The sequence below is a fragment of the Vicugna pacos genome, chromosome 1, assembly GCF_048564905.1.
Source record: "Vicugna pacos chromosome 1, VicPac4, whole genome shotgun sequence".
Classification (NCBI taxonomy): Eukaryota; Metazoa; Chordata; class Mammalia; order Artiodactyla; family Camelidae; genus Vicugna; species Vicugna pacos.
The window spans coordinates 470,414-489,643 of NC_132987.1; the positions used below are offsets into that span (position 1 = coordinate 470,414).

General features: G+C 46.0%; 1 protein-coding gene across 3 annotated transcripts in view; it reads left to right on the forward strand.

The window, feature by feature from the left end:
* The window catches only part of LOC140699109 (trafficking protein particle complex subunit 9-like), a 169,180-nt gene that overhangs the window by 56,061 nt on the left and 93,889 nt on the right, over positions 1-19,230 (forward strand). The window contains exon 2 of one of the 3 annotated variants that reach the window (XM_072970890.1): positions 9,009-9,580. The exons of 1 other annotated variant lie outside the window; for it this stretch is intronic. In XM_072970890.1, the coding sequence (XP_072826991.1) occupies positions 9,156-9,580 (425 nt within the window). In that variant the 5' untranslated portion in view covers positions 9,009-9,155. Of the gene's footprint in view, positions 1-9,008; positions 9,581-19,230 lie in introns of those variants that run through there. One more of the 3 variants, XM_072970891.1, reaches the window with a different exon arrangement.

Below are 19,230 nucleotides of genomic sequence, written 5' to 3' on the forward strand. Positions count from 1 at the left end.
GAGCTCACTTCACCGTCCTCCCGTGGGCTCAGGCTCCACAGAAAAGAGCTGGTGAGACTCCCTCTTTTCTAGAATAAGACACATTTGGCTTGTAGACTTCTGTACCTCGCCAGACTTAGGAAATTAGTTTGTTGGTTTAATTGTATTTTCTGTTGGCCATGTCCTGACAGGAGAGAAATTTTACCTCATGGTCATGTTTCAATTAGCTGTTACTGAGAATTGCTGATCTGATACATAGTGTATGTATTATATTAACTTTGTAGAGTAGTTATCATTTTTCTGTCTTTGCCCTTTAATTTTGTTTGCCCCTTCAGTGTTCTATTCTTTTTGGGGCCTTATTTCTTTTTAATTAAAAAATGTCTGTTAGCAGTTAAGGAAAAAAAAGCAAAGAAAAAATGCACATGAGAACTAAATTTAGAAAATGTCTAGTGTGTTTTCTGTCTCGGCAATGGAGGGTTCTAGAAACTCCTGAAAACCTTCATTACACAAGTTCTTTAAAATGCTGATTGAGAAATAAAACCTTCCTTCCTCATCTTTCAAGCTGCACAACTCATTGTCAAGAAAGTGAGGGAAAATTCTCAGAAGCCAAGACAAACGAGAAAGCAGGGTTTCTGAGAGATACGTGAGCGTTAGAAGCCGTGGTGTGCTGGTTGGCTCCTGAACTGATTTTCAGTTTCCTTGACAGGAGGGAAGGATGTGAGCCCCAGACCTCTCACACTAGGAGTTGGATGGGTGATCATATAATGGGCCAAGCCCATCCTGAGAATCTTGCTTTACTAAAGGGTGAAATAGGAAAAAAAATATTCCTCAAGACAAGAAAGTAAGAAAAGTCAATTTTCTTGGAAGAGGGGAAAAATAACAAATCCAAAGTAAGGATATAGTTTAAAGCTGTTCTGGCATGAGAGTGACCACAAACTCCTGGCAGAAAAGCACAGCTACTCCTTGATTGATAAGTTGTGTTTTGAATGAATCAGTGAACAGCTATTCCGAAAAAGGCCTCCAGAGTCTTGTGGATCAAGATACTGGACAGCAAACACCTCTCTTCCAAGGTCTCATTCAAATAACCAGAAAGGTTTTAAAGGAAACTAACAATAATCTGAGTTGTATTTATTGACATTACTATATGCTAAGAATTCAGAGGTGACTATGGAGTTGTCTCCTCTTTTATGGACCTTATTTTCTCTTTGGGGAGAAAAATGACATAGTTGGGTATCTTGGTGGAGGGAGGTGTTAGTCTGTTGCAATTAGCCAGGAGAGGAGATTAAGAAAACAGTGAAGGGTGGGTGAAATTTTTAGCTGAGGACAGTCTTGTTCACTTGGCTTTTAATTGCAGGCTCAATGAGCTGTCACTGGAGGGAATAGATCTTACGGATGATGGACTTAGCTCAGGCCTCTTTTGAATGGACAAGTGAACCTGGAAAAAGACAGTCAAATCTGTGCAGACATTAAAGTTCACTTGAACGTGCTGCATCCCTGAGCCAAAGATAGGACAAATATGCAGCAATTCTTGAGGACAGAAGAGTGGTTTTTAAGGTTCTCCAAGAATGAATCCCATGGAACCGAGATGGCCAGTTGTCAAACTGAGACTTTGTTCTTTGGACGGTGTACCCAGCAAGGGTATTGGCCTTTTATATGTTTCCATTTGTCTTTAATACATGTCTGTTGATGAGGACATGGGCACAAATGTTTGACACCTTGTCGAGGCGATTTTGGATACCTGCCTAGAAGCACGGGCACAGTTGTGGCTGCTTCATACATCTTGCAGCCCGTCCCTTTCCCCGGCTCCGTGATCACGGCAGAGTGGTTCCTTGTTGACCTGTCCGTTTCCTCTGTGACATCATAACCCATGAAAAGACCGGAGCATATTAACTTGGCTTTGTTAAACTCAAAGAAACAGATCAAATATGGAGTCAGATTTGTTCTTTCCTATTTCAGTAGTACCATGGAGATGGCAGTTTGGGCAGCTTTTTGTAGTGTCCTGGAGGCTTTCTCTCTCAGCTTCTGGGCGCCTCTATTGAAAACCCTTCATTGCTGTCTGGCCTGCTGGTAATGCACACTGCCTGTTTTGCCCTGAAGATGTGTTCTGTTTATAAACTCATCTCTACTCCTTGGAAAACAACTCAAGAAAAACTCAGTTGGTTTTCCACCAGCCATGGGCAGGGGTGAGGTAAACCGTGTTATTATTTCATAAAATAATAGTAATAATAGTAATAGTCATAGTAGTAGTACTTGTAGTATTAGTAATAATAATAATAATAATAATAATAATAATAATATTAATAGAAGTCTTAAAACAGGACAGAGCACATTGGAGAGAGTCAAAAAATGCTTTCTGGCTTAAATCAAAATTGATGACTAGTGATTCCATGGCTGCTGTATTTGCTAAGCTAATTACTCCTTTGCTCCATTACACATTTCTTTTATCTGAAAAAGAAATACAAGGAAATGGTTTAAAAAAAACTCAAACAGAGCACAAAAATACACAAGTGAAAGAAGTTTTCCCTCATCCTCTGTTTTTTCAGCCCTCTCTGGAGATGCCTCTGTTTACTATCCTTTGGGTTCTTTTCCAGATATGCTTTGCACATTCCCACCTATGTATGTAAATTCCTTTAAAATTTTAGTTATTTTTAACTTAAACGGATTTAAATCCTCAAGTGGCTTCTGGCCGGGTAATAGAACAGAACAAATCTGACTCCATATTAGTTCTGTTCCTTTGAATTTAACCCTGTGCTCTGTCACCTAGGCTTCATCTTGCTTGTAAAACAGTGTTGCCTAGAGCCTGAAATAAACAGGAGACCCTATTCTGAAGGCTCTGACCTTTAAGGATATTTAACACTTTTTCATTCATTAAAAGATAGCAAATTGCAGAATAGAAAATAACGTTTCTTTTGTTGGAGGTTTACAGGGATCTGACCCACGCAGATAGCTGCAAGAAGAAAGGATTCTAACAAGAAGGAATTCCTATACTAAGAAGTTTGCAACAACCAAGCACATAGGAAAGGATCCTGAATTGTGACTTGGGGAGATGGTTTTCCAGGACATTAGTTTGCCATCTAGGTCTACAGAAACTTGCTATTCCATGCCCCAACATCTGGTCTCCCAACTTATTGTCCTGTCCTGCACTGAGGAGAATGAATTTGGACTTGGTAACACTCCTATCTACCTAGAAAGCTGGGCACTGGAGCTGAGTGTTATGGAAACAGGCCAGCCAAGAAAAAAGCACCAATCGGAGTGTTGGAGTACTCAGAATTATTATGCCGGTGGGCTCAGAGGGGCTTCGGCTCCGAAGTTTTGAGTACCTCCAAGACGTGCACATGAGGTTTTAAAGGCTTAATTACAAGTAAGGGGGGATTAGCCAATAAGGCTCAAAGAACAAAAAGCAAGGAATAAGTACACTGGAGCTTATCAATTTGTAACAGATCACATTACTGACACTTGTTGAGCTTGGAATTACGAGTTAGGTTGTTAGGCCAATAAACTGACACTAAACTTCAGATTTACGAGATAGCCCAGCAGAATTTAGATCAGTAAACTGACACTTATCACACTTAGATTTGTGACTTAGCTTGTTAGCCCAGCTGGACTTTTCCTTCACATGAGGACAGCTCTCCCACACCCAGGGAACTACTGTGAGCCCTTGATGTTTCCACTAGGGTGGGTATGGTTTACCCAGGAGGGATGGGGACTATGCACCAACACTCAGGCAGTCTGCTCTGTCTGGGTCTCTGATCTTGTACCATCCCGCTCCCCGCCAGCCCAACACCTGGGACAGTGGAGCTAAGGCAGAGATCCTGCCTGCCTGTTTCCCAGCGTGTAAAAGGGGAATATGTGCTCTTCCCAAGGTAGTTCTGAGCGACAACACCTGCGGGTGCTTGGTTCTCAGAGCAACAGAAAACCCAGCTCCGCGTGGGGGCAACGGGTGTGATCTCCCTAGGGTTTCTGCAGAAGCATCAGACGGAGGGTTGGATCACGGTGGTAAAATTGAGCTGCGGGGCTTGAAGGGTAACAGAAGGGTACAGAGGCAGGTCTGCCGCTTAGGGGTGCCCCAGAGGTAAAGCTTTTTTTCTCCAACTCCGCTAAGACCCTCCCTTCTCCAGAGCCCTTCCTTCTCTCTGCTCATCCTGTCCATCTGTATCCCTCCAATTTTCCCGTCCTCTCCACCCGCTCCAATCTTCTCCCTCCCTCGCTGTCCCACCTTCTCTCACAGAACCCAGAGAGGATCGCTGGCCCTCCTGCGCATGCGCAGTCAGTGCCAAGTGGTCCGCTGGTTGGGAGCTCCATATCCGAGCCGGGGATCGGGCCCAAAGGCTTCTCAACTACGTCGCCCGGTAGGCCTTTGGTTCCTGCCTGGGGCCGGGGCCTCAGACTGTGGAAGTGCAAGGTGGGGGGCTCCCAGGAAAGGGGTCAGGCGGCTGCGGGAGGGCGGTCCGCCTGTTACAGACCCCAAGGGCGCTAGTCAGCCCGTGTTCAGATGAATTGCTCAGGCCAGACCCCTCTGCCAGCGCCACCTGCCCCGGCGCCCCGGCCACAGTGTCCAGGGCCTGGTGTGCACCTGCCACCTCTCACCCAGCCGGGATCCCCTCAGTCCGCGGCTGGCGTCCCCTTCCCCTCTCCCTCCCGCTAGTCCTCTCCTCCCGGGCTTCCTCTCCTCGTCCGCCGGCCCGTCCCCGCCCCTGGGCGGGCTGTGTCCCGGGCGGGCGGGGTCTGCGGACCCGGACGGGGGCGGGGGGCTGGGGCTGGGGCTGGGGCTGTCCTCCGAGCGAGGCTGCAGCCCGCGTCCCCCTCCCCGCTTTCCCTGCCCCGCGACCCCGGGGCTGCCCTGCTCTCCCTTTCCTGCTCCCTGAGGACCAGCTCTGTGGCGTGGGCGCTGCTACCTGGGCTGAAAGCCACTGGCTCTAACGCCCAGCTTCTCCTGGTGGAGTTGGGAAAAGGGAGCGTCACTGCTAAGCGAGGTTCTGTCTCCCCCCTCCATGTTTCTGCCGCAGGTAAGTACCTTGAACATTTTCAGGTGTTATGATGGAGGTGCTTGTTGATGTCACGTGTTTTTATAGTGAGAGGGATTGCAGTGGTGAAAGCAGGGCTTGGTTCTGTTAAAAATGTGCTGCAGGCATGAGGTTGTGACATCCTCCTTCCTTCCCTCTCCCAGGGTGAAAGGAGTGATCCTCGATTTTCAAAAGATAGTTACAGTCCCTAACTAGCCCAGCCCAGCTAGTGTGTGTTAACAGGAACAGCACCACCAGAGGCCTTGGAGACCCAGGGATATTGCAGTCCTAAAGTGCTCCTGGCATAGTTTGGCTTGTTTAGGTTTTTTGTTTTTCTTAAATTGTGGGACAGACTAGTGTATAAACTGAAAAATAATTGTCAAGAAATAATTTTCATAGGACAGTTTTATTGTGATATAGTTCACACACCATGAATTCCATCCATTTAAATGGTACAATTCAGCAGCTTTTTGCATATTCACAGTGGTGCATGCATTATTATTCCAGAACGTTTTCATCACTTCAGAAAGAGCAGTGGAAATGAATGACCTATCCACCCCTCCCAAGTGGTGGTTCTAAAGAAATTTCTTGGCTATTCCTGACCATAAATTAACTTGTTATATTCCAAGAAAAATCTGGTAGGAATTCTAACCAGAATTGAAATGAATCTGTCTATCAAAACAGGAAGAATTTATACCTTTATGGCATAAACTTCTTCTACCCATGAATATATCTGGGACCCTATATTTTCATCTGACCAGAGCCTGGCCCATGTGAAGTCCTCACTACTTTTTGGGCTTGTGAATGATGAGATTCTATACATCGTTAGTTGCAACTGTAGCCTTTCACAGAAGAGAAAAGTAACCTCAGTGAAGCAAGTGACTCTCTGATGGTCAGAAAGAGTGACAGCCAGTGCTGGAGTGATCCAGTGGACTTGGTGTTTGCAGCTAGATTACTCGACCACCTACAGTTAAGGGGATTAGAGAGTTCTTTTATTTTTTCTTAATGGCATTGCATTTATTTTTACTTATTTTTTAAAATTATTTTTTATTTAAGTGTAGTCAATTTACAATGTTAGTTTCAAGTGTACAGCAGAGATTCAGTTATAAACATATGCATATGTATATATATATATATGTTTTAGATTGTTTTTAGTATAAATCACTACAAGAAATTGAATATAGTTCCCTGTGTTATGTAGCAGGTCCTTGTCATTTATTTTATATTTACTAATTTGTATCTGTTAATCCCCCCTTTCCTGCCTGCTAAACACAGTTTGCTTTCTATGTCCATGAGTCCATTACCAGGAGCACCGTTTTTCCTAGTAATATATGCTCTTTGGCTGCTTTCAGTTTCAGTAATTCCATCTTATCTGTGGGCGCTTTTCTTCTGGTGGCCTTAATATGGTTTGCACATGTGGTAATAGAGATCTGTATTTGGGAGAACCCCAGGCCTCGTGTAGTCCCTGGTACAGAGTGCCCACTGAATTGATGCTTGAACTGGGAAAAAAGCACAGTAAATGTTGGAATTTCCACTATGGTTGAGAATTCTATAACCTCTTTTGACAAACTTAATATTGGCTGCACCCATTCTGGGTAATTTGGTGGAAATTCATGTTATGGTGGTGAAGAGACGGGGCCTTGTATGCTTCTTCTCTTTCTGTTTTCTAACACTCATTCTCCTGGGCCTTCCAGATCCTCCCCTAGAAGTGCCAGGTCTGGCTTGGTGCTGCGCTGAGGCAATATTTGTTAATAAGGCCCTTTCCTCATCTCTTCTGAGCCTCCGGTTCTTTCTCTGCACAATGAGGGCTTAGACTAGATAACTACTTTTCAGTTTCTTTTAAAGCCATGTTTCCTTTGAGAAACAGAAAATGCAAATCTCTCCTCTCAAACCAACCCTTTAGATTTTGAAAAGTCCTCCAAGGAGTGACATAGCTCTTTGTGGAAAATGAATGTGATTGTGATTCCAGGTGAAACAGAAAAGACTATTCAGAGATTGATTGCAGGGAGAGGGCAGGAAAGGGGCAGTATGTCACACTTTCTAGTGTGAGCACTGGAGCAGGGGCTTGGATTTAAATACGGTGTCTGACGTGGCCTCTCTCTAATCTTGTAGAATGTGATAAACTTCTCTACCTCAGTTTCTTGATGTGTCAAGTTGGGGTGATAATATTTTAAGGCTTTTGTGAAACATTATGCACATAAGCCATTTGTGTATGGGTAGAAACAAGACCTGCTAGGGATTCAGGGATTTGTTTTAAAAAAAAAAATCTTGTCCATAGCACTCTGTCTGTGTGTATTTAGTAGTTCCTGAAGGGTGAGGGTGAGTCTAAAGTCCATCGTGGGACAGGTGGCCCATGATTCTCTGTGCCCCTGAATGCCCCCTCCTCCCCAGTCCTCTTCCTCAGTCCAGGATGAAGTTCCCTAGTAGATTTACTCAGAGGTCTTGTGAAAATGGCTATTCATTTTATTGTTTCACCAAGAAGGGCTGCCATCATGATCTCTGTGGTCAGGTTTTGAAGGGCTGCCATCATGATATCTGGTAAGAATTCTATGGAATTGGGTGTTTCTATTTAATGAAAAGAAAAAAATTACAAATAGAAAATTAGAACAAGGATGGTCACATGGGCTCTTGGAAGTGGACACCATTAGAATTTGGAGGGACTAGTGGGCTCAGTGGGAATGTTAACTGAGTGTATCTCATGGGCTGGGCATTGTCCTATTTGTACTGTGTGTTCCTTATTTGAGACAGTGAGCTCACCTAACCTCGAAAACCTCTTTAAAAAATTAGACTTTTTATTTTGAGATGTAATGTAGATTCCCATGTGGTAGTAAGAGATTATATGGAGAGGGCCTATGGACTCTTTGCCCAGTTTTCCTTAATGGTTCCATCTTGCAATATTGGGGTACAATTCATTACTGACTCACTAACAATTTGAGGTTTGTGTTATTGCCCTCATTTCTATCCACGATTAAATTGGGGCTTAGAGAAGCACACAGGCCTGCCCAGGTCACCCACATTGTTAGTGCAGAGTCTGGTGAACGTGGGCTTGGGATTTCCAGGAAGTATCATTATGATGGTCTTTGGCAGGGAGCAGCATTCACTTTGCTTGTTTATTCATTCATTCAAAAAACATTTATTGAGTAAATTCTGTGGGTCAGATGCTTTCTTAGGGTTATCTGATTCTTCAGCAGTACTGAGAACCAGGTAATGTTTATATATTTTAAACTGAGAAAATTAGCTCTGAGAGGTTATAACTCCCCCAAAGGAAGAATAGCTCATAAAGGGGGGATAGTACATTTGTACAGTCACCACTTTCTATGCAGGTGGTACCCTAGGCATTTTACATTTGCAAACATCCGTAATCCAGATATATTCTTGAAAGGCAAGGAATTTTTTAATTGATGTATAGTCAAGTTTACAATGTTGTGTCAATTGCAAGGTGTTTTTTGACTTTTGAATTAAAAAATACTTTTTCAGGAGGGAAATTAGGTGTATTTATTTGTTTGATTTTTTAAAATGAGGTACTGGGGTTTGAACCCAGGACCTCGTACATGCTAAGCATGTGCTCCACCAATGAACAGTACCCTCTACCCCAAGGCAAGTTTTCTTATCCATTACTATGAAGCTTAGGGGTTCAAATAAATTGAATAGAATTCCAGATCTTTTGATCCTACTGTGGTCCTTTTCTTTATATTCTGCTGAAGGGGTTTGGGGAAAGCATATCCTTTGTTCATTTCTTTATTCAGCATTTTTGAGCAGTGACTTTATATCAGAGCCTTGCTAGGTGCTTGGAAATATAAAATAAGAAATGACACTTCTCTGCAGGGGCAGGAATCCTAGACCAAAAACTGGGTAATGTGATCCGAGCTACAGTAGCCATGTGCAGACTCTGAGGACAAACTGTACCCCCGGATTTGCTTTGGCTTCCCTTGCCTTCTGTCTGGTACACACCAGGTCACCGCAACCCAGATGGGCCCATAGCACACAGCAGAGTATGTACCTCGATCTCCTCTCCTGTCTCGGTAGGGCCTGCAACATGAGCATCCCTGACTACGTGCAGTGTGCTGAGGACCACCAGACTCTTCCCGTTGTAGTCCAAACCATGGAGATCATCTCAGAGGAGAATTTCTTTTGCATCTATCAGCTACTCACCTCGGTGAGCCATATCAGCCCATGCGGCTCCCAGTGGACACTCTGTATCCACTACAGGCACCGCTATGTGCCCGAGAATCGGTGGAGCGTCTTCCAGAAACACTGCAAGGTCGTGGGCCTTGTCACCATTCCCGACTGTATCTCTGCCAAGGCCTTGGAGAAGCTCCACGTGCAGAGGAGCTGTATGGCACCTCGATAATGACTCTCAGCTCTTTGTCTTTGTACTGCATGTGGAGGAAGTCGAGCAGCCGCGCACCGACGTTGCCTTCAAATTTAGAGGACTGCAGGGTGGTGGAGAAGAGGATCGAGGACTTCACTGAGTCACTCTTCATCTTGCTCAAGTCCAAGTGGCTGGATGGTGGCCCCAAGAATTCTGGGGACAAGATCCCCCTCCCCTGCATCCCGTTTGAGAAGGAGGACTTCATGGGACTGGACACAGACAGCAGGTAAGTTTACCTGGAGGCCAGTCCACCCTGGCTTTGTGCCGGATTGCTTCCCTACATCCAGAAAGGGATCAGCAAGGAAGAAGTCTGTCTTGTAGCCAAGGGGGGATGGAGATGCAGCCCGCTGGTTTACAGACATTTCAAAGTGAATCCGCCTTTGTTTCAGAGAGATCCTTTTAGGGTTAGTGTGGACACTTACTCCCGCTTTACAGCCATGACCATGGTGGGACCCCTGGGGTTGCTGTCCAATAAAGTAGCCAAAGCCACTGATGCTAGGAGCACTGGGGAGGAGGCTGGACTGAGCTGAGATGTGCTGTAGGTCAAATGCACATCAGACACTGAGGCTTGTCTAGTAAAAGTATATAAACTATCTCTTTACTTCCTATATTGATTACATGTCAAAATGATAGTATTTTACATACAGTTGATTAAGTAAGATCTGTTCTTAAAATCAGTTTCTAGTATTTGTTTTTTGTTTGTTGGTTTGTTTCTTTGTTTACCATTTTAAACGTGGCAAATGGGAAACGTTATTTACATGGCTCTCATTTCATTTCTGTTGGGCAGCCTGTCCTGGGACAGTCTCATCCCTTTGCTTATAGATGAGATGCTGAACCCCGAGAGGCGGAACGAGGAGCTGGTTGAGCTGGGGCTGGAGCCGGTGTCTCCTGCCTCCCAGGCCCAGCACCTATTCTGCTCAGGCCCTCTCTTCTTGCCCGACAGCCTCCATGCCAAGTTAGGACATCAGAAACACCGCCAGGGACTTCCGAATGAACTCCTTATGCAGGGAAAGGCGTATCACGGTGTATGGGACAGACAGGGAAATGTTCATTCTCACTTTTTCCCTGTGATTAAGTCAACGGCCCCACATTGCCTCGGAAGTACAGACGAGCTCTTCTGGGCTGCCTACCCCCCCAACTTCAGCTCTGTTTCCCGGTGTATCTGTTGTGCTGTCCCTCAGGCAGAAGAGGGTGAGATGCCTTTTCCGAGACGTGGAAACCTTTGCTGGGGAGAGTGAGGGAAGCTGTGTTCCCCCGGCCTACGGCCTCTGTCCTTGAGTCTGGAGAGGGCTCATGGTGGTCCCACAGGTGACGGTCGGAGAACCTGGCACATGTTTCTGGGCCCGCTGTGAAGGAAGTGCTCTGTGACTCTTGAACTTAGCTAAGATCAGATCCTACTCTCTGGTTGTTGGTAAGTTGGAGGAGAAGATGCTAGAGAATTGATCAAAAGAATGTCTAGACCAGCCCTGTGAGTGAGAAGCACAGGGGACACGAGTCCCACCTGCGAGAGACAATGTAGCGGGCTCTGGATGAATTTTCTGTTCCTCCCAGACATACCTCTATGACTTAAGGAAGGGGAGAGGCATGCTGTAGCCATGATCTGTACTTGTCCTCTCAGGGCCCTGTGATCTACATGCCCGCACTCCCCATCTGCTTCTTAAGATGAGCTGGCATTTATAGGAGTCTGGGCACTGCTGAGGGCATAGCTGCCAGCACCGTGCTACACCAAGTCTGGCTCCATTCACCTCTCCTGTCAACACCTGCTGAGGCCCCAGGCATTAGTCAAGGTAGGTGCATCAGTGCAACATAAGCAGGGACCACTTCTCCCCCTGGACAGACTGGTGAGTGAGCAGTGGAAGCCTGGAGCCCTGCCCCAGCCCCCACGCCAGTGCCTCCTCTTTTGTCATAGGAGGCACTGGTGATATTTTTGCTCAACAAATGCTTGTCTCTGAGTCTGCAGCCCCACCAGAGAATGCCAGATTGTTTTTGTATTTTGAAGTCTGCCCTTGGGACTTGGCGGAGTATCCGGATGTGTAATTAGCCCACAGTGGTTGACACTGTCCCCATTGTTTACCCAGAACCTCGTGCACCAGGCATGGCTCCCAGTATCGAAATACAGCAGCGCATTAAACCTCCCTCCTTTTGTGTCTGTCTGTTCTGGTACCATAAGGGCTCAGCCAGCTTCTGAACGTCAGTGAGATAACGCGGCCAGTGAGCTCGGGTCAAGCACATTCTCCTCCAGTCACTTTTACCCCATTGTTGCTTTTAGTATTCCACAGTCATTAATTATTTAAACAATTCTTTGGTACAGGAGCAGAGCCTAATTCTCTCCTGCTACTCTTGTAGGAAGTGAGTAAAACGATCCAGACTGAAATGCGACCACAATTTGTAGCTCAAAAGCTGCCTTGAAGCTTGTAGGTGGAATTTTGGTTAGGGGCGCTGACCACGTTGGGGTCCCCCGGCAGCGCCGCTCCCCTCAGGTCCCTGCTTTCCCTGGAGCAGGGGGTGAGGGTGGGTCTCACCGTCCCCTCGTCCCTGGCCTCACACACTCACGTAAATTCTTATACATGCTGTCAAAATCATTTTTGTTCTTGTGTGTTTCTAATTTTCTCTTGTTCCTCTTTTCCTTTTTCTTTATTCCTTTTTCAATTGTACTGCCCTGTGAGCATGTTGTTGCATCTGAAAATGTGGGCTGTGCACACCCTGCATTGGAAATAGCCAGATTGCCCTCCATACTGTCTCCATTGCTTTAAAAAGCAAAATCTTTATATCTGTCTTGATCCATGTATTATCCTAGTCATTTTGTATTTTCTAATGTTTTGGAATATTTGCTTTGTAAGCACATTACCCACTGGTGTTAGATACCTGTTAAAATCCTTGCTTTGAGGGACCTGTTTGGTCCTCCTTTTATTTGGTGACAAATGTGCCCTTATTAAATTTGTTTGATTGTTTTGAAGAAGTAAGATGCGAATTGATTTAGTCGGCTGCTCAGGGATTCTTTTCATGGAGTATTTAAACTTGTAAGGTCAAACTCTGCAGCATTTTGCTCGATTCCTGCTTTTACACAAACGTGCTCGGCACGCGGTTCCTGGCTGTCGCTGTGTGACGTGCGTGACGGCGCTTCCTGGCCGGCGGTCACTGGTGAGGAAGTGGCCGCCACGGAGGTGACAGCAGCAGGGGACGCTGTTGGAGGAAGCGGTCACCGTTTGGTTCTTTAATTTTTTTTTTTTGCATTCAACTTCCCCGTGTCATTTACTTTACTTTGCCTTCATAAAGGGGCAGAATTGGGTCTAAAATCCATGACACTATTTGTTCCCTTTACGAGGCTGGTTTTTCTGGGTATCAGGACAACATGACCTTCTCCTAAGTAGCTGGCTCACCTGGATCTGTTGGACACAGGGACAGCTAAAAGGGCCGTAGCTTCCTCTCTGCTCCAGCCAGTGGGCATTCAGAGCTGGGTCTGTGGTTTGCCTCAGCAGCCGTGCAGACCTCCCTGCCCCGGCCTTTACTTTTAACCCATGTTGGCAGTAAAGAGTTGAATCCGTTTCTGTTGCAGCTGACATCCACCACTGACAGCCGTGTCGTTAGTTTGTGGTAGTCAGTCTCCAACACCCCAGACAACCGTGAAGGAAGATGATTTGGCCGACCTAGGACCCTGGATTCTCACCCTCACCATGGTTCATCTCACCCGGTGGAAGGGTTTGGCCACCACCATCATGCTGACCATGAGGCGTTGTTTCTCCTTTCATGCTCTGGTCCAAATGTGGACACTTCATTTTTCACTGAATTTGTCTCGCTTGAGACAGGCCAGAATATCTGAATGAGTCCATCACATTCTGGGTGGGGAACAGAACAGAAGTAAGTGTCGCAAGTAGATGGAGTCTAGGCTGTCCGGGTTGGCAAATGCAGGCTGGGATCTGTGATGGCTGGGCTGTACACTGGACACAGGTCTTTCCCGTGGCTCCCGAGAGCCCAGGAGTTGGAGAGATAACAGCCTTGCGTGGGTTCCCCCATCCTCATCTGCTCACTGGCAAGTGTGTCTGCTAATTAGGAGCTCCCCCAGACCTCGGGCCCTTCAAAGCTCAGACCACGGGAAAATCTTGAGTCCCTTCTCCTGGGCCTCCTGTGTGAGAATCCAGTGCCTTCTGAGGTGACCAGCGGCAGGAGATGCCTCCCCCTCCAGGGAGCACCCTACGGCGGACTGTTAGTGAACCATGCTGTGAGCTTGTGTGTTTCCGGCCATGGTCCCTGCAAAACCACACTTGAGATCAGCTTATTGGCGAAAATAACAGGACTGATTCCAGGGCAGGGCCGGGGGGAGGGAACAGTGGAAATTGAATGTGACCTGAGACAACTAGGTGGGTGCTGAGGCTGTTACTAAAATGGGGAGTCTGGGAGGTACCTGCCAGGAATCGAATTCCAGAGTAAATGGTGGACATGAGGCATTTTTAAGATGCCATTTTTCATCCAAGTTAGGACTTCAAAGAGGCACTCGGCTCTATGAGACTGGGGCTCAGGTGAAGGAGCTGGACTAGAGATACAAGTTGGGAGTCGTCATTCTTAGCTGGTGTTCACAGCCTTGCATGTGAATTAGATCATCTCGAGAGCTGCAGACTGAGGCTGAGGGAGGGGAGGGCTGTTCCTCGGTTGGAGGAAAGCCCAGACCATGCAGCTTTGGTGTGTCAGCCAGCGGCGTTTGTCATTTTCAGAGCAATCCCATTTATCCTTAAGGGGCCTGGGGGTCAGCAGGGCCAGCCAGAAAGAAATCCAAAGGGAGAGTCTTGGCCACGTGTGCGTCTTAGGAAGGGGCAGAGGCTGCAGGATATGGAAGGTTAGAATCCTCAGAAGCTGGAGTTGGAGTGGGGAGAAGGTATTCACAGTCACCTGTGAGGGAGGGAGGGAGGCCTAGGGAGTCCCCACCCTACCGGACTCGCTTTCCCATGAACAGGAGGCAGTCAGACAGAGGATCTGAGGTAAGAAGGATGGGCACTGGGAGGGGAGCCAACCTGGAGAATGGTGCTTGGAAAGTTCTGGAATAGTCTCCCTGAAAAATAGAGTTAAAAATACCCAGACTCTTAAGAATATTGTTAGTGACTTGGGAGGAGGCAGTTGTTTTTCTGGCCTCCTAAGTGTAAGTCATGTATCCAGGGATACACAGAAGATACGGGCAGTCTGTTCCGGGGGCTTGATCCTTACCAGGGGGTCAGTGCAAGTTTAAAGGGGCAGAAGGGCAGCGGAGGGAAATTAGCCAGGCCCCGTGTCAGGTAGCAGTCGGCCGCCCTACTTGCGTGTTTCATTCACATCCATGACTCCCAGGTGGGCGCTGACAGCCCCCTTTTGGGGATTGGGAAGCCTTCTCAGAGGGGTTAAGGAATTGGTTTGTTTAGCGGTTGATAAATGCTGTAGCAGGATTCAAGCAGAGCCTTGTCAGACTTCAAGGGCATGTTCTCTCTACTGTTTCCAGTACTTCCCTGTTATACCTGGAATGGTGAAGTGGGTCAGATTTGGAGCCTTTCAGAAAAAGTATGATTTAAGTGCCTCAGGACTGTTTCACAAAGCTCAGCATTCTTTGATGGTTCTGAAGCATGCAGTGCTTTTCGCCCCACAGAGGTAACGTCTAACTCCATTGTCGATGATGTGGTTGCAAATGATATACAGGTGTAAAACCACACTTCGCAGCTTCTAAAGGGAAACTCTCCAATTCTCCCTTGGTCGGCTTTCTTCCACGGGGTGTAACTGTGCTGCAGCATAGGCCTGAGCTTCCGTATGGAGTGAGGATTTAATATCCGATGTTAGCATAAAATGGTCAGATGAAGAAAACCGACATTGACAATTTATTTTTGGGTTTCATTAGTCAAGATATACTATCAGTTAATGGCCCATATAGCAAATGAAATTCAGTATAGGACATTGCATTTCTTCCTTTCTATTTAGAGTTCTCTTACCGAATAAGGTTGCCTGCTTTGGAACATCAGTTTCACCACCACGGCACCTATCAGTGTGTTGGTGTGATTGCATTTACAGAGTGAATCTAATCTGGTCTTCCTCAGCCCCAAACACTCCAGTGCAGAATCACGGGCTGTAGCCATCTGTTAGTCACGCAAATAGTTCTAAAATTATATGATGCCAGAAAAGAAAGAAGAGAGAGAGAGAGAGATTGCCTTTATCAAAGTTCCTTTCAGTTCTAACTGCAAACTGTTGTTGAGCAGCTCTTGTTTCCTTTGGATATGAATATATACATTTCTTTGCATGTAACCTAGGTTTTGGACTAGAACACCAAGTTCTTGCTGTCCCCAAGCCACAAAAATAGTAGCCAAATTGCACACGTGTGAAATAGTTTATACTTTTTTCTGAGAAAGTATCCTTGAATTTGGGACTTGGACTGTGATTTCTGCTTTTTGCTTCCCTCAACCGTCTTGTAATCTCTCACTCCTTCCCACGTGGTTCCCAAGTGTTCGTGGTCTCAAAGGAGCGGGCAAACACCCAGTTGGTCACCATGTACTGCTGCTATAAATAGAGACCAGACAAGACCTAAAGGACATTATCGGAGAGGAATTCCTGGAAGAAATGGGCTCTACATTCAGTTGTGAGGACAGAGTAAGAGTCAGCCAGGAGAAGGAGTCAAGAATATGTCTCAGATCGCAGGTGCAGCCCGGGCAGAGGCCTGGAGGCTTTTGGCGTGGGCACCCGTGGAGAGTGCCCTGTGCGGTCCAGGGTGGAGGGAGCCCCTGCTGGGGAGGACACTGGAGAGAGTCCGGGATGTAGGGCTTTGGAAGAAGTTGAGTTTTACTAGAACTGACACAGTAGGCAGTGAAGGGTGTCAACAGAAGTGACCCTCAGGAAAGGTACTTCTGGTTTTGCTTCTGATATTCTACAGACCGAAGGATCGGGACGGGCGAGAGCAGGTATGTCTGTCCCTTTGAGACCCAACCGGTCATTCATTTATACATTACACGTGCACTTCTGTGAGTCTAGGGGAGAGAGCGTGTAGCCACATTAGTAAGCAAAATGTATTTGCTTCTTGAGAGCTTAGCATTGTCAGAAGTTGACTTAGCCTAGAATGTTCTAGGAAGAGAGGAACAAATTGTGGAGGTTGGAGGGAGGGAAGGCTTCCTTGGGAAACAGTCAAAATGAGACTGGAGCAAGTGGGAAGTAGGAGCAGGTCAGGGGCCCCTGTGGTCACTGGGGACCTGTGTACTTAGGTGAGGATGGGCGAGCAGGGTCTGGGGTGGGGCTAGAACTCTAACAGGGAGCCTCTAAAGGGTTTGAAGTGGGGGTTGATGTAATCAAATTTGTGCTTTGGGAAGGCTGCCGTGGCTCTCTGTGTTTGTATAGCGGGGAAGAGGGGGTGGGTGCCACCAACTGGGGGATCATTAGAAGACCATTCACAGGCTGGGATATGGGCATCGGGGCTACTTGGGGATGGCAGGGGCAGTGTGGATGCCGGCTTTCCTTATTGGGGGACTTGTTAGCGGGCCGACCTAGAGGCATTTTGTGGCTGGAAGAAAACTGATGGAGGCCGCCAGGTGGATTTTCCTCTTCTCTCCTTCCCTGCCTAGTGTGATGATCTTAGCTCAGCCAACATTTGGAACAAAAGAGCTAATTTCCAGGGTTGCCCAGGACTTTGTAGAGCTCGTTCGAGTGAGATCTGATTGGATTTAGGTTTGTGTTCAGATCTGGATGTTCACTTAGCTAGAAACGTCCTGTCATTTCGATTTCCATAGTGGTTTTTTACTTCTTAAAGATTGCTTTCTTGGTGAGAGGAAATTTAATACAGCTGTTGTCTTTTTCAAAAAAATCATATCATTTAAGAACTATAATATTCAAAAGAATAGAAATATATAAAATATTTAAGGAAGTCTTTGGTGTAGTTTCTTTGCTTTCTGAGCTAATGTGGAGTTAGAGCCTTTGCATTACTTAATAGCACATCCTTGTCAGTATTTAAAGAGCTGATAGTGGGCGCCCCAGGCCCCACCTCTCAAAGAATCGTTAAAGTTTGCTCTGAAATAGTGAGGTCATAAAGGTCTTGTTTTCAGAAATCAAACGGTTTATAATACGCAGCATAGCCACATTTATAAAATAATAATTAGTTCAAAATTAAGAAAGTGGAGGATAATTGATTTTTTTAAAGCCTATACATAAACTTTCTTGTGCTAATGTTGCAACTGGAAATTTTGAAAAGAAAAATCCTACTGCAATATCATCTACGTGGAATACATATATGAGTTTTACGCTTGAAAAGTAACTGCGCAGTGGTTTTCAAAGTCAGGAGCATTCCAGCTCAGATACTGGCAGTGATGGTTGCTGGTTTTCAATGAAAGAGCCTAAATTTGCCTTCTTAGCTTTTTTATTTTTGTATTGAGAGGGTTGATTAGTGCTTTGCGAGCATGATTTTGGGGCAAATTGAGGGCAGATGTCATGTAAAAACAGTGAGATATTTCCATGCATTTTATTTTCTGGACATCACCAGGGCACATGTGGGGTTTGTGCCTGCAGGCTGGAATGCTGCAGGACTCCCTAATCCATCACCATTATGTCCTGGAGCTGCTCAGGTCATTGAATGCTTTTCTGTTGCTTGGAGGAAAGGTGGTCTGATGGAGATGATCAGATGTGCAGTTAAAGTGCTATTACTTGAAATAAGAGTAACCTAGAAACATTGCTCTAACAATACAGGATGAGGGAGGAGAATTGTCTGAGCTACTTGCAGTGGGGAGTCTTCTCATGTTTCTCCCACACCGTGACTCCTGCCAATATCCGCCACAGTCCTGCACGGTAGTCCTGCCGAAGCAAGCAAGCACTTTGCTCAGAAACGCACTGAATTTCCTTGTGCCTCTGTTTGTTGGCTTTTTTTTGAAAGCACATTTTGCCCTTTGCTTAAATGCCATCCATGCTAGTCAACTCTTACACTCATTTTTCTGGAACTCGTCCATAAATAGCTGCTGAATGGATGAACAGAATGTAGTATCTCCATGTAGTGGAAGATTATTCACACGTAAGAGTGAATAAAAAAGAAAAAAAAAGAGGAAAATGAAAAAGGCCACCTGTTTTTGGAAGTCCACCCTGACTGTTCAACCCACACTTTTCCCTTTGAAACCCAATCACTTATGCTCCACTCTACTCTTTTTGATAGTGCTTACCACCTTCTAATAATCTTTAACGTTTTCAAAAAAAAAAAAAAAAGAAAGAGATGCTGATACCACTTCAAAATATACAAGCCTTGATTACAGCTTGTTAATTGAAAGGAAGCAGACACAAACGGTCAAATATTGTTGATTTCAGTGATCTGAAATGCCCAGAAAAGGCACATGCAGAGGCAGAGAGCAGGTGATGGCTGGAAGGGGCTGGTTGGAGGGGGATTAGGGAGTGACTGCTAGTGATAGGCGGATTCTTTAGGGGTGATGAAGTGTTCTGGAAATAGAAGGTGATGAGTGCTACACAACCGTGAGTTTGCAGAAGACTGCTGAGCGCTGTGTCTGGGAGTGCCTGTTGTTGGGGCATCTTTATTTTGTTCTCATCCTGCAATGTGAAGAGCCATCTTCTGCTGTGGCTGTTCTACTCCTGTGAGTGGTGAGGGTCAGAGACTTTGCAGAGTCATGTTTCTTTTTTCCCCCTGGGTGAGTGTAGGCAAAAAAAGATTTAAGCCTAAGAAAGTGCTCCATCTGCAGAAATGTCTTTTTGTTTTGCATGGTGTAAAAACCTTGAGAGCTTTTAATCGTTGAGGCCAGTCTGTGGGAGGAAATAGCCCGTGAAGCCTGTTTGAGCCCGGGAAGCACCGTGCATCTCTCCCAGACACGGGTGGGGATTTCACCCCCGTTCAGGCAGTGAAGGGCCCAGACCCGTGAGTAGACTTGACAATCGTGAATATTTACGTGTATC